The sequence below is a fragment of the Nicotiana attenuata genome, unplaced genomic scaffold, assembly GCF_001879085.1.
Source record: "Nicotiana attenuata strain UT unplaced genomic scaffold, NIATTr2, whole genome shotgun sequence".
NCBI lineage: Eukaryota > Viridiplantae > Streptophyta > Magnoliopsida > Solanales > Solanaceae > Nicotiana > Nicotiana attenuata.
In genome coordinates this window covers 5,862-21,359 of record NW_017675020.1, presented here as the reverse complement: position 1 = coordinate 21,359, position 15,498 = coordinate 5,862, and the positions used below count along the sequence as shown (strand labels likewise).

The window sequence follows — 15,498 nt, the reverse complement described above, 5'->3', positions numbered from 1 at the left end:
ATTAACCTCCCTCTTCAATTTCCGTTTATTATTGCATAAATTAGCCATTTATGTTATGGCATTTATGCTATGCCGTTTTGCATAAACAACCATTCTGAAGAGTTGCACCCCTTCAGTTTTCAGTCCAACATTGGCTATAAATAAAAGTCCATTCTCTCAGAATTTCCATACGATTTTCTTAGTTCTCCTCTTTTCTTTCTGCATTGTTTTATCTTCAAAGAGAGCAACAATAAGTTTGATTTGCTACCGTACTTTGTGTTCGCTGAAACACTGGGGTTTGAAGTACCACTACACCAGTGTATAATTCATTCTATCCTGGGAGGAAATAATCCATAACCTTGGGTACTAGGAGGGGATTAAATTCCTTAAGGAAACACTGTGAATTCAGTGGGCTCGGATTGACTTTTGTTTCGTTTACGCTTTCTGTTTATATGTTATTCTATCTTTTCCAGAATTAGTTTACAAATACAGTTTACTAACAAAGATCGCTTGGATTTAAGAAAATTTATTGGACTTTATTTCATTTATTTTCTTGAAACGAAGAATATTTCACTGCCTGTTTCATTGTATTTGGCATCTTTTTTTCCAGCTTCTCTCGCAAAGAATGACATATTTTTATATTAAAAAACTCTTTTAATTTTAAATTTTTTATTTTACCCTTAATGATATATTCTTATGACCCCGACTTGTCTGGAAATGTTTAGGAGCATAGTTTTAAAAATCACTCATAACGTCATATGCATAGTCGAACAATCATATAAAAATAAAACGGACATATCGTTCAAGTCATGTCATGTCTTACTTTTTGTATGCTTGCTTATGATGAATTGTCCTTCATCTTTCTTTTCTTTTCTTTGGGTGACTTTTTCTTTCTTCCTCTGTGTCATCTCATTGGATGGGGGAAATTCATGAGAACTTACGTAAGAATTTCTACGAGAATCAGCTTTTGGAACAAAGAGCAGCGAAGAGTAATCTTAATAGTATATTCTTACAAATTCCCCACATATTGTACACGGTGACGGAGACAGAATTAACTGTAAGGGGGTTCAAAATAGAAGAGATTGTGACCGCTCCTCTAAATCCGCCCCTGATTGTACATGCACTTTTTTGGGTAAAGCCCGAATAAATAGTTGGCGAGGCATGCGCAAGGTTCTATTAATGAAGAGTGCAAAGTAATTTCCAGTTCCTACTCGGAATCACTTCTCGGTAGAGATGACAATGCAGCGGAACGAATATTGAATGAGGCAAGATAAATAATGTTGGAATTGGTTGAATATTATTGAAAACATAACTAACTAAAGAAAAGTGTATACTCCTTAACAGTTTAAACTTTTAGATGGGATGGCTACACATTTTAATATGGTATCAGAGTAGACAGAAGTCCTGAGTTCGAGAAGAATTTCCACAAGCTTGGCCCATAGAAGAGAATCAACTCTGCATGTGAGGGGACGAGTTGAAAATATAACTAAAAATAAGAGTATACTCTCTCTAATAATTTAAACTTTTAGATGAGATGATCATACACTTTTTGTCATCAATTATTTCATCTCGAGTGTCATTCTCTTAAACAAAGTGATAATCAACCTCGATATGTTTAGGTTTTATATAAACAAATTAAACCTCTTGTAAAGCTTACAGTACTAGAACTTGAATTGAGGATGCAAAGCATAGTTTGGAAGTTGGGACCCAATTAGTAACTATTTACCCCATCATAGACTATAGCTAGCAATTGACTGTAAGACAAAAATGGTGCTACTTCCATTTTGTCTTTATCAATAGCCTAACACATAATTTCTTTTCTTAGCATTTTTATCTTTTAAAGTATTGTTTGTCATTTTTTCTGTATTTTCTAGGAGTCCTGGAGCAATAAAGTTGTCTCTATGTGACATATAGGCATGGGCGGATCTACGTAGTCCGTGCCGGGTGCTGAAGCACCCATTGACGCCGGCGTGAACTATGCACTGTTATATAAGAAAACCTACGAAAATAATATAGACAATTGGTAAGCACTCACGAACCAAAAAGGCTCATGGGTGCTTTGGTTCAAAGGTGAAGTTAAGAGCATTTTTTTAAGCCACACGAGTTCATTCCGAATTGGGACAGCATTTCGCTAAGCCTGTTACTTTTCAAGGCTAGCTATTTTTGTCTGCCTTTTCAATGCTCTGGCTTTGACCTTTTCTTTTAGTTTTCTTTTTTTACTTTCCCTATTTCCTTTAGACTTTATCTCATCCAGGACAAAATTAGCTTCTACTAAACACCAAATGACCAAGAGATTATGTTTTTATTAAAGCTAGAGATTGAAACATTTAGTAAAGGGATTTTGGATTTATTTCCATGCTTATTGTTCATGCTTTGTACAAAGTTCATTGTGACTTTATGATTAGAAGTTGTTTTGGTAGTGATACCGGTGTTTTCTCATTAACTTTTTACACTGTCGCGTTAGAATAGTCGTGCATTTATACTATATAATTGGTAGCAAATTTATGTTAAAGGAAATGAGCACCCACAACCTTAACCGTCACTGATATAGGTCACAGGTTCGAGCCGTAAAATCATCCGTTGATGTTTGCATCAGGGTAGACTGCCTACATCACATCCTCTTGAGATGCAACCCTTCCCCCGAACCCTGTGTAAACGCAAGAAACTTCGTGCATCGGACTGTCTTTTTTTACTTTCTTGGAGTCTTTCAACCTTATCAGAAATTCTTATTTCAGTATAAAAATAGAGAATTTTTGGTACTATTTATCTGAGCGTGATTTCCACTCTTCAATGAGGAACCTGGGTTTCTTCTTCCTCAGTTTTGGTCATGACATGCACGTGCTTATTTGCAAATGCAGGATCATTCACTTATCTTTCTCATTTCTTCGTCTAAGTTGAATTACTCTTGACCTCAAGTCCACTGAAAAAAAAAGTCTCTTAATCTTGTCTAGTTCAGATATTTGGCTAATAAACAAACAAAAGCATCATAATCAGATTCTTGCATTTTTTGAAGCATTAATCTAAATGCCTGGCCACCTTATCGCTAAACTAAAAATAGCCAACTTTATATATATATATAATACCGATCGATAATTTATATATACCGATTAGGAAAAATAAACAATGAATCCGGACAGCTATTTTCTAGACAGATCCCTTTTTTTTAGGAGAAGTTTATTTATTATTGCCTATTATTCTTAGTTTCCTACCATTTAAAGTTTAATTTTAGACTAGTGAACCTAGTAGTTCTATGATCATTTTTAACCTGTCACAATCAGGCGTGCGTTCACAAACACATCTAGTAGAAAGAGAGGACCCCATTTCAATAATAGGCCGTTCACTAAATCAACACTTGTATTCTATTATTTTTTTTGTCATTTAATTTGTTCTATTTTTTATTTTTTTAGAAATTTTTTAAAATATAATTTGATGAGACTTCGTAACGTGCCTTATGACTAACATCTTTTAGCAGGAAGATATTTGCTTCACTCTAATTTTTCCAACTTGTATTCAACATGAAATTTTAAAGATTCTAGAAAAAGAACATGCACTCGAGTTGTGCCACCCTGATTTCAAATACAACAGAGTAGCTAGATATTGGATGAATGAATAAAAGATGGATATGGCTTTTCAAAACTTTGAATTTCAAGATTAATAGGCTAACTACCCCTCTTTTAGAGAGAAACAAAAGACTATGACAAGGGATGTTAAAAAGCTTCACAAAGGGCCTTTAGTTCATCTTCAATATTTGTTTATAAATATACAGTCAAACACCTACACAGAGTCACACACACACGCACAGAGTGACAGAGACACACGCGCACATACACACGGAGAGTGACAGAGACACGCGCACACACAGACACACAGAGTGACAGAGACACTAACCTTTGAAGCTTGACCCTGAAATAGTTCATCTAATTGTTCTCCAAGTTCCCTACAATGGCATACCATCCGTCACTTACCACTTCATTAGCATTTCATAAGTTTCCAAGTATGATGGTATTATAAAGAAGAATATAAACTTATAGGACTGATTAATTGTTGTGCAAACCCTCAAGAGTAAATCATACTATGTATTACCTATCAAATACATCTTGGATTGAAGAGTGACCAAAGAGGTACAAGTGCTAAGTTTTGAGGCATTAAGACTTTCAAAGATTACTACAAAATATAGCTTTAAGAATGGAAAAGATGCTCAAAGGCTTGGTTGCAACTTATCCATGACTAATTACATTACAACCAAGTATAGGTAGTTCGAGTTCATTAGTATAGTTGGTTAAAGTAAGTACATTAAAGTAAACAATGAAGAATATTGAGGAATGCATAATAAAAAGTAATTATGGCCACATATTTGCCTAACTTTAATAACTAATAACGTAACAGGACTTGGCAAGGAACCCAATGAAACATCAATATACTAACTGGAACCTCTTCCAGAACGTATAAAAGATATTTGTAATTTTTATATGAAAATCAAGGCCATGCTTCATACATCCTTGACGAAAGTTGCCACTCTAAGGTCTCTGGTCAAGTTGTACCTTGAGAAGCAAGCTGAAATTCAAGATGAATTTGAGACGACGTATCCCAAAGACCCTTTGCAAGTTTGGAGTTGTAAGAAAGCTGAGAAGATCTTAGAGTTCTACCATTTCCTCCAAAGAAGTATACTCCTGAGGTTTCCTGGTACAGTCATCAAAGCATGAGGAATCCCAGATAATAGCCAAGAACATCCAATACACATGATTTATCAATCCCATTTGCTGTTTGACCTTAGCCGAACTTATTCATAGGAGACTGTTCTTCATTAAAACTACTATATGCGGGGGAATCTATCGACGACACAAGTATTTTAGCCAAATTTCATTAAGAAGAATGTTGCAAAGAACTTTTTCCTTCAGGTTCTATCAGAAAATTGCAGACATCGACCAAACAGGAAATCAAATCAAAGAATAATGGAAGAATTGAGCCAATTGAAGCACATCACAAAACAGATGATAAAAGGAGAGACTCACTGGTGGCGCATGAACTGCATCAAGAACAGAGCGGACTCCTACTTCAGGAGATTGCAAAAGCCCCAAAAGTTTCGAAGCGGAAAACGCCAACCATGAGAGGCATGAAGGAATTTCTCGCATAATGTTGGTTTTCACTACTCCAGGATCTACAGCACTTCATCATTCCAGAAACCAAAATATAAGTGTTCAGGCAAATAAAATCACCACTTAAGACCCTTATCCCAAAAAAAACAAAAATACACCAATTAAGACATCGAAAGAGCTCTTTGATCTGTTAGGGTTACATGAGCCAATTTACTAAAGAAAGACATCAAATAAGAAAGAAATCTTAGAAGCTAAAAAGTTGAAAATAACAAACATTTCCTTGTTTTCCACATTCAGCAGTTCTCACTGTATATCCAATGCTTGCTTCTGATTGAGAGGCATGCAATAACTTCTTTACATTCTAACACTTACAGTCTCCACTTAGATAGAGAGGCTGAAAATAGATTAACATAGCCAAGAGCAATTTTCTTTCAAACGCTCTTTGCTCTAGAACCACTTTACTCTAGACGATCAATCAGATCACATAACTACATGCTATCGTTTTTATGCAACTATCACATTACACCTCAGAAATCTTAATTTTCACTCTAACATATGCATAAACAATGAAAGAAGAATTAGCCTATAATTTAGCTTCTAAGTAACTGGCAACGAACAAGCAGGTGACACCATAGGGATAAGTATGCATTAACCTCTACAAACCAACACAAAAGATAAGTTTTACCTTAATAAACAAAAGACATTCTTGAAAGGTATAGAAGAAAATTGATAAGCATAATGATTTAGGAGGTGACAGAGAGAACATAACATTTGCTTGATAAAGGAGAACATAAACATACATGACAGAGACATTCTGAGATTTCTCCACCAGACCAACTCGTCGATGAAGCTCATATGTCAAGAGCAGAAGGCATACTGCAAGAGAAGTGGCCAGAGTTTTTAGGTGCCAATGAGCTCAAGGTAGCCAAGCTTAGTTTAATTTGGCAAATTCAACTTACATTTAGAATACTCATATACATGAGCAAATGGGTAGGAACTTAATTTTGAAAAATACTTCCCAGATATTGTTTCTCCCGTGACCTCCATGCTAGACACTATCAACCAAAAGTAGAAAATGCCAAATTACACTCATATCTGTAAGTTCACCAATAACAACCGAAAGAGCATTCAAAGAAACAAAATGCAGCTCCACTTCAATTGTTATTTAAATTAAAAAAAAACCACCCTCATGTATTTCCATTGTAATATATTTCAGGAGAAAAAAGATAAGCGAAACAGGATATAAGAAGCATTTTCAGCAGAGAGTTTATTAGCAGTTTAGCACAAACTGCTTTTGATTGGCTTCTGTTGATTTAGCTATGAAGAATCTATTATAATCCAGCTTTCATTAGCTCAGGCAACCTTCATCCTGAGATCTCTAAGGCTGAGTTGTTAATCAGCTAAAAAACTTCAAAATGATAGAATGACAGCAGTTCTAACACCGAAGAATATAGAGTATAGGAAATAAAATGAAGAATGTCAAAGATACTACGATAGATGGGCATATGAAGCAACATAACAATGCACAAGAGTAGTTTACGTGTATGCTTTTGACACAAGCCAACACCTTTTCTTTTTACACATCGAGTGTCCATGATGCTGGTGAACATCGAGGGCACATACTACTGATACGATAGGAATTATACCTACCATTCCGATGCGTGAATGATGTAACATTAACAACACGAGAAGGGATAGGACTCTGTTCTAGAAGCGGCAAAAGCAGTTTTGTAAGACAAAATGGACCAATATAATTAGTTGACATCATCCTGCAAGAAGATAAGAATGTTGATTAGCACCAATGCAGGATCCTATCATGTTAAAACGGAAAGCGAATGCACACAAGAGATTTTCTCGTTGTGGAGTGACAAGGTTCCTACGGTTGTCACGTCCTTTTAATGAAAGAACTCCACAAATAACTAAGATGAACTGCTACAATTTTTTCAATCCTCCAGATGGATTAGCAATGGAATATGGAAGTCTGGTAAGATAGTAAAGATTTCTCCAACAAAATTAAGGCAAGATGCACAGTTGCTTGCACATCAAAGGGAAGTGGAGGGTGTTGATTCCATACAGAACTATCTAAAATGCAAGGGAAAAAAACACTACTATTCACTGCTTATCTGATAAGTCAAGTTGGGATTAATATTGTCAATTAAAAATGCTTTTTAAAATTATGTTTCATATTTCAGTAAAATTTGGCCTTTTCCAATTATACAAGGCTTAGCAAGAGATAGTTTTTCCACAAAAATAAAGGATGAAACGCATAAACTAGTAGTTTTTCATGAGAAGATTAGCCAGAATGAAGAAAAGCAATGTATAAAGATTTAGGTAGTTTACTGATCACATTGCTCTGCAGTGATTCTATATGATGTCGCAAGGATTCCAGCATTATTTATTAGGACCTGGACAGAGCAATGCATGTCTGAGTCCAACAGCCACTGTTGAAGGGAGTGTTTGAAGCTCAAGATTGACTTGTATGATGACAAATCAACCTGAAAAGCTTTTACACAAGCATCATCTAGCTGTTCTTTGATATCAGAAACAATCTGTCAAATAAGAACTAATCAAAATATATCCAAGCAAAATAAGAGTGACGCAGATAAAGGCCAATGACTCATTACAGTACCTTTGACAACGAGTGCAAAGATCTTCCAGCTGCAAGTAATAGAGGGTCAGTTCAACCATACTAGCATCAACTTAGGAGGTGAAACTTCATTAAAAACTTTTTGTGATAAGTATAAAGTTTAGTTGCATGAACTATAAAAGAAAAAAGACAAATTGCAAAAGTAATTGGAACAAAAGTAGCCGGCTGCTGAATTGATTTCTGATATAGTAAATAACAATTCACTAAAATCACCAGAAAAGCAATTTGCCATTTCGAGTGGCATGAAGATCCTAAAACTTAAAAGTAAGAAGATTCCTGGCCTAAAACAAGAAAGCAAAAAGACATAGGAAAAGGGAAACTAAATACCTCACTATTGTAAAGTGACACCATCTATATCATTGGAAACCAGAATTTTCTTCCCAAATTTCTTTGGCAAACAGCTTATCATCAAAACGCTATAAGTAGCTAAACAATCTTCTTGTACAACGAATTTGTTAAAATTTAACAATGATTAATCCCCTTACACCAAAGATACCCACCCACCCACCAAAGCCTTTTTCAATCTATCAGATGAAGCAAATCCACACACATTACTTCAAATGATTTTTTCCTGATTAAATGATAACCGCAGGCAATTCCTAAAGCTGCAGCGCCCTCTGAATATAACCAAAGACATAAAATGGCTAACGGTCCTATGATAAATATGCAAAAGCAAAAGGAGGGGGTAACGTTTTCACCTTGCCTACAATAATCAAGATCAACTAACACAACATCTGTATTCACCTAAGCAGATTCTTAGATTTGCAAGTTAGCTGCATAGTTCTCATGGAGAGTGCTTCTCTATGCACATATTTGATCTATTAACCAAATCAGGAAATCTGTGTGGCACTTGCAATCAATAAGTACAAGTAAAATTAGAACATAATTTCATTTTTATAATCATATCAAGTAAGCATGCATCAAGAAGCCCACCAAGAACAACATAATAGCCTTCTTTAGCAAGGGCATAGGCAGCTGCAGCACCCAAACCAGATGTGGCCTGTAAATGAGTAAATTAATGAAATTTATTTACTTGATAAAAAAATGCTTAGTAAATTAAACACCAATAAGAAAATGACACGGATGGTAATGAGAAGCATAAGTCATATACCATTCAAAATGGATATACAGGCAAAATGAACAGTATTGTGACATTGGCGAAAAAAATGAATAGTCAATGTGACATAGGTTGGATTAGAATCACATAGAACTACCAACATAAACTAATAGAATCAAAAAAAGCCAAAAGCTCACTTACACCGGTAATTATGCAGATAGGCTTTCTGATAGAAGCAGTAGCAGGATCAGATGATGTTGTAGGCAGTGAAGGTGAAGAACGATCACTGAATTTGGATTTTCCCAAGAATAGGCTGTGGGCAAACAGCCGCAAGTAGGAAATGATGAGAGAGAGAGTCCAAAGAACAGCCATTCTCCAGAATTCTCCTTTGCAGAGAAAGATTAAAGCCTCCTTTAACTCATTTACACCCATTTTATCGTCTCTGAACAAGTTGTCTATACCTTGACCAAAAGAAAAGTTCCTGTTTTCATTATCCGAGAAAAGCAACAAATGACAAGTATAAAATGGCATTTGTGGGCACCAATATGGAACAATCAGATAGCCATAGGCCATGAGGCTTGTCAATTTCTAATACGTGTCGCATCCCCTTTTTTCGAGGGAGTTGAATGCCGCGACAATTTGATAACTGAAAAGGGTTTTGAAAAATAATTTGGAGTCGCCACCCAACTTAAATATGAGAATTGTTAACTAAGTGTGTTAGGTAACTTTGCTAACCTTTTGAAAACTTCGAATTCTTCTTGATTGAGACCGTTTTGTAAAATTTAGTTCTAAAACTAGTTTGCAAATCAGACATCGGATTAGGAGGTTCAGTTAACTGAGGGGAAGGTATTAGGCACCCCTCCAGCCTGTATAGAGTAACTTACTTGATCTCATTAGCTTTTCAAATACGGGATTGAAACCAAACAAATACAAGCATGCACAAAAGAGAAAAGAAATGACGAAAAATACTTATAATACATTCCAAAGATAAAACAAAAGAGAAATAGAAACCCTACACTATCCTATCCGTGCACCCGACATCTCAGGTCTTGAACGGATGGCCTCATTAGTCATTATAAAGCAATCGGGGCATTCCCTTCAAATGAATACAAGAAAGTTCCATGCAAGCACATAAGCGATGAAGTCACCTAGAGTTACCTACCCAGTCTGTTGACGGGCCTAAGCATTCTTCTAGTGATCCAAGTGATGAAAATAAAAGTAACAAGAACCATCTTAAGCGCAAATTTCCGTTTCATTTTCACCAAATCGATTCACACAAGTAACACTACAATATGCTGGAAAATTAAGATAAATAACAGACCAACATCCATTTCTACCATTTTATATTTTCTCTTTTATATTAAACTAAATTTAACACTGAGTCAATGATTCAACAAGCACAAATCACTTAACGTCTTGGAGTTAATCAAAATTGAACATGAAATCAATGTGAATGTAATCTAACTAAATGCACGAACAGTCTCAGTACACATCAATTTACTTCATTTACTTCATTGAGACATTTTACCAAATAGATTCAAGCCAAAATATAATTAGACCAAAAGAGCGAGAATGCACCTTTTTATATAATCAGCAAAGCCTTAGAACTCGAAAATGCAGAAGCCTGAACAAAGAGCTTGAAATAAGAATGGACCTTAAGACGGTGGTGATGGAGTCGAGGTCTTTTTTAAGGAATTCTGAGAGTGCTTTTCGTGTGAGTGCTGAAATTGCGCACATGTAATATATGTGTGTCTTTCAAATTTGTAATTTCTCCTCTTCTTTTTTTTTTTTTTTTCCCTTAAAAGTAAAATCAAAATTTTCGCGGGATCACAAACGCGGAGCAGTATTGGTACATTCCTCGCTCAACAGGACTTTGTTCGAATTTACGATGTCATTTTATAGTCGCATCATCCAATTTTACGGAGTTATTTTCACACCCTTTGGTAAAGTTGCCGAAATGCGACCGGTAGGTTACAAGTTTGAACCGTATAAATCGTCTCTTGCATAAATGCAGAGCGAGATTGTGTATAAATCCTTATGATCGTGCCCTTACTCGGACGTCGCCCATAGCGGAAGTTTAGTGCAGCAGGCTGCCCATTTTTTATTTTCACATATTATATTATCCTTCAGCATTATTATGTTGTACATTTATTGCATTATTTTATATGCCCTTTTTTTTTTGGTAATTATGTTTTTCACTAATCACCAAAGAAGCATTTACAAGCAGTTGAGTCTTCCTCGACTCACTTAGTCTTTACATAAAATCTAATACTATCCTATTTTAGAAGCAGTACACAAATCGTTACAAATAAGCTGGTCAATATTTAAACGGTTGCATCTTCTTCCTCATTTCACCTTGGGCTCTGACATTGCAAACACATGCTATCTCTCGTGCAATCTGCTCTGTTGTTCTCCGTGTATTTTCAAATATTCTGTTGTTCCTCTCTCTCCATATCCCATGAATGTGTTCTGCATAGATCATTTTCAGAATTTTTGCTGTACATGATCTTCCTTTTGCTTGTGTCACTATCTATGTCTTCATCTGTGTATATGATTGCCTTGAGTTCATCTGGTGCTGTATCCACTGCATGAGCCTTCCCCAAACTGCTGTAGTAAAGTTACACTTACCAAATAGGTGGTCATGTGATTCATCTGCCCCTTCACATAGACAGCATCTAGCGTTTACTTGAACTCCCCAGCTTGCAAGTCTATCAGTTGTTTGAAGCTTCTCATGACATTGCATCCACATAGTGAATAATGCCTTGGGTCTAGCTTCATTATGGAACATTAAAGCTCTCCAAGGTACCTTGCTATAGCTCCCCAAAATGGCCAAGTATATTTGTTTGGTTTTCCTTTCCTTGTTTAGTACTGTAGGAACTTGCTGAGCCACTTCCTCTGCTTCCATTATTTTCCTCACCATCCAGCTTGCCTGTTGAGGGATGTTCATCTCCATGAGCCTTTGTCCTTTAATGTAGTAAATGTGGATCCATTTTATTCACATTTTATCCTTCTTCTGTGCAAGGTCCCAATATACACTGGTGATAGCAGCCTTATTCCATACTCTGAGGTTTAGCATATTATATCCTCCTGCAGACTTAGGTAGGCACATTTTATCCCAAGCTACTAGAGTTCTCTTTGTGATTACATTAGAGCCAGACCAGATGTAACTCTTGCAATATGATTCTATTAGCTTGATCACTTTAGTTGGCAATACAAATATTTGTCCCCAATATGACTGAATACCAAAAATCACTGGCTGGACTACTTGCACCCTTCCTGCATAGGATAATTTCTTAGTTGTCCATGAGGAAATCCTTGCAACTATTCTATCAATCAAAGGTTGCCATTGCATGGCTGACAATTTCTTCCTGTCAATGGAATGCCCAAGTATTTGAATGGTAGCTGCCCCTCTGAATACCCTGTGTTCTGCAATATTTCCTGCCTTATAATGTGACTCACTCCTCCAAAATATATTGCACTTTTATCGAGGTTAGCTATGAGGCCAGATGTAGCAGAAAATTTCATAAAGCAAGTATGGAGGATATTGACAGATTTACTATCACCTCTAGTAAACATTAATAAGTCATATGCAAAACTGAGGTGTGTAATGTTCAGCTTACCACATCTAGGATGAAACTTATAATCTTTAACATGCTTCAGACCTTTGAGTAGCCTGCTTAAGTATTCCATTGCAATTGCAAATAGAAATGGTGATATGGGGTCACCCTGTCTGAGTCCTTTAGCAGCATCAAAGGCTTTGTTAGCTCCCCATTTATCATGATTGAGTAGCTCACTGTTGTTACACATGCTCTCACCCAGTTATTGAACTTTGTTGGGAAGCATAGGTATTCTAACAACTGATCCAAGTACACCCATTCCACTGAATCATATGCTTTCATCATGTCAACCTTCAGCATGCATCTTGGAGAAATCTGCTTCCTGTTATAAGATTTAACTAGTTCATGAGACAGGATGATATTGTCAGCTATTTTCCTTCATAGAATAAACCCTGCTTGAGCTTCAGAGATGATATGAGGCATGACCTTCTGTAATCTTCCTGCTATGACTTTGGAGATGAGCTTGTATAGTACTGTGCAGCAGGCAATGGGTCTGAAGTCTTTTATTGTTACTAGATTGGCCACTTTTGGTATGAGTGTGAGTGTAGTGCAGTTAATTGCTTGGAACATCTTTCCTGTGTGAAAGAAGTCTTTCACAGCAGCATATACTTCTTCTTTAATTATTAGCCAAGCTTTCTTGAAGAATTCTGCACTATAACCATCTATGCCTGGAGCTTTGTCACCTCCTATTCCCTTCAAAGCTTGATCAATTTCTTGGTGAGTAACTTCTGCAATCAGTTCTTCCTGTTGTTGTTGTGTTAAAGTTGGCCCTTCTTTCATTATCATCTTGTCTACTGCTGGTAGAACCTGAGCTCTTGTTCCCATTAGGCTTTTATAGAATACAATGATTTCCTCCTTAATAGCTGCTTGAGTTGTTAAGTTGCCCCCTGCTATTGCCTGTAGTTCCTCTATTTGTTTTCTCTGCTGTCTCTCCTTTATAACTGCTGAGAAGAATTTGTTATTGGAATCACCTAATTTGATCCAGGTAGCTCTTGCCTTTTGCTGCAATATCTGCTCTTTCACCATGGACCATGTTTCTAGCTTGTGCAACCACTCTTTCTCTTGCCCTTGCAGCAGGTCACTATAGCTATTCTGCATCTGGCTTAGGATTTGCTGTATGGCTTGTCTTGCTTGTTCAATTTTGTCATTTACTCCTTTGAACTCAGTTGTATTCAAAATTCTAAATTGGCTTTTCAACCTTTTCAGCTTTATCCAAATACTCACCATCTTACCTGTTGATTGTCCATTAGTCCATTCCTCCCTTATTATTCTGTCAAAATCAGGATGGCTTGCCCATATATTAAAGAATCTGAATGGGCTCTTGTACAATTTCCTTGGTTGCCTCATATTCACAATCATAGGATTGTGATCTGAGATATAAGGTTCCCCATATTCAGTGCTTAAGTGGCTATAGTTCATCATCCATAGGTCATTGCCAAACAATCTATCTATTCGGCTCCATACCCTATCATCCCCCTCCTGCTTGTTTGTCCATGTAAAATAGTCCCTCTCCATGGTATTTCAGTGATGCCAATATCCTGACATAGCTCAGCAAGTTCCTTGATATCTGCATTCTTCACTGGAATTTTTGACATTCTGTCTTGTACATTGAGAATTGCATTGAAATCTCCCCCCAATAGCCAAGGTCCTGTAATGTTCTTAGCCATTCCCCTAATGTGGTCCCATAATCTCCTTCTTTGCTCTGCATCATTATGTCCATACACCACTGTGCAGTAAAAATGGATCCCATTCTGTTTTCCTGTTACCATACAGTGTATGAATTGATCAAGCTTGCTCAGAGGTTGCACATTATATACTTGTTCATCCCATAAGATCCACACCCTTCTATTCACAGCATGCTCATAGTTTGTAATTTTTTTCCATCCAGGTACTACTCTATTGATCACATTCTCTGCATTATTTTCCTTCACTTTTGTTTCAACTATACCAGCCAGCTTTATTTGTTTATCTCTGATGTACTGCTTTATTTCCTTTTGCTTATACCGCTTATTCAAACCCCTAATATTCCAGAACAACCAAGTCATTATTGACTGATTATTCCACCACCTATGTCAGGTGGTCTTGGTTCCTCCCTTCTCCCCTCTTCCTGTTGCAATATCTGGAAAGCATTTGCTATCATTATTGTTGTTCTATTCAATGCCATTCTGGTGTTGCTAGCCAAGGCTGGCCATTCTTCACTCTCCTTTGTTTTCCCCTTATCAATTGTCACTTTTTGAGCCTCAGGATTGACATTGCTTGTATCTGCTTTCTTATCCATCTGCCCTGCTTGTTTGTTGATTCCTCCATTTGTTTCAGTTTGTTGCTTTTGTCCTTGCCCTTTTACTTGCCATTTTGTGATTATTCTCCCCTGTGTCTGTTTTACTAGGATATCTTCTTTGTGTGCTTTCTTCCCCTTTGTACAATCATGCCCTATTTTCATACAATTTATACAGTACTGTGGCTTCCACTCATATTCCACTTGCACCTGGACCATTTTCCCCGATGGTTCTTGCAAAGTCAATTCAGTGGGAAGCTGTTTTGTCACATTAGCTTCCACCAAAATTCTTGCATAGGACACACGAGTCTGCTTGATGGTACATTCATCTGCAAATAATGGCTTCCCAATGGCACTTGCTAGCTTGCTTAGTGTCTTGTTACCCCAGTAACTCATAGGCAAATTAGGTATAGTAACCCACAAAGGAATCTCCATCAAGAATTCTGCCTTAATATCAAAATCTGGTGTCCATTGCTTCAAGACAATTGGTCTACCACTAATAGTGTAGGGCTCTCCATACAGGATATCCTTTAGATCCCCAATTGTGTGAAACTTTGCTATATAGTATCCTTCACCATGTAGATACAAATCAGGTATGTTTACTTTACTCCAGGCTTGAGCAACATATTTTTCCATGAATTTATATCTTGGCAGATCTCCAATTACATAGACGATTAGGGCACATTCCCATATCTTATTCTGTTCCTCTATTTCTTCTTTGTCAACTTTAACCACAATGTTACCATCAACAATTTCTGGGGGAAAGTAAGATAGTACCATACCATTTTCCGAAGATCTGTTGCCCGCAAATAGATTTGCCCAGGTTC

General features: G+C 36.6%; 1 protein-coding gene across 2 annotated transcripts; it reads right to left on the bottom strand.

Annotated features, from left to right (window-relative positions):
• Positions 1-1,257: 1,257 nt before the first annotated feature.
• On the bottom strand, positions 1,258-10,752 carry LOC109219568 (dehydrogenase/reductase SDR family member on chromosome X-like). Of its 2 annotated transcripts, none has more exons than XM_019384030.1 (12): positions 10,358-10,752; positions 8,981-9,240; positions 8,656-8,722; positions 7,705-7,733; positions 7,416-7,624; positions 6,726-6,844; positions 6,035-6,130; positions 5,876-5,951; positions 4,992-5,145; positions 4,521-4,659; positions 3,868-3,916; positions 1,258-1,434 (listed from the first exon to the last, which is right to left on the bottom strand). In XM_019384030.1, the coding sequence occupies exons 2-11, from the start codon at positions 9,209-9,211 to the stop codon at positions 3,897-3,899; spliced, it is 1,140 nt and encodes a 379-aa protein (XP_019239575.1). In that variant the 5' UTR covers positions 9,212-9,240; positions 10,358-10,752; the 3' UTR covers positions 1,258-1,434; positions 3,868-3,896. The 2 variants fall into 2 exon arrangements, with proteins under 2 accessions (XP_019239575.1, XP_019239576.1); XM_019384031.1 differs by having other exon boundaries at positions 8,981-9,234.
• Between the last annotated feature and the right edge of the window lie 4,746 nt (positions 10,753-15,498).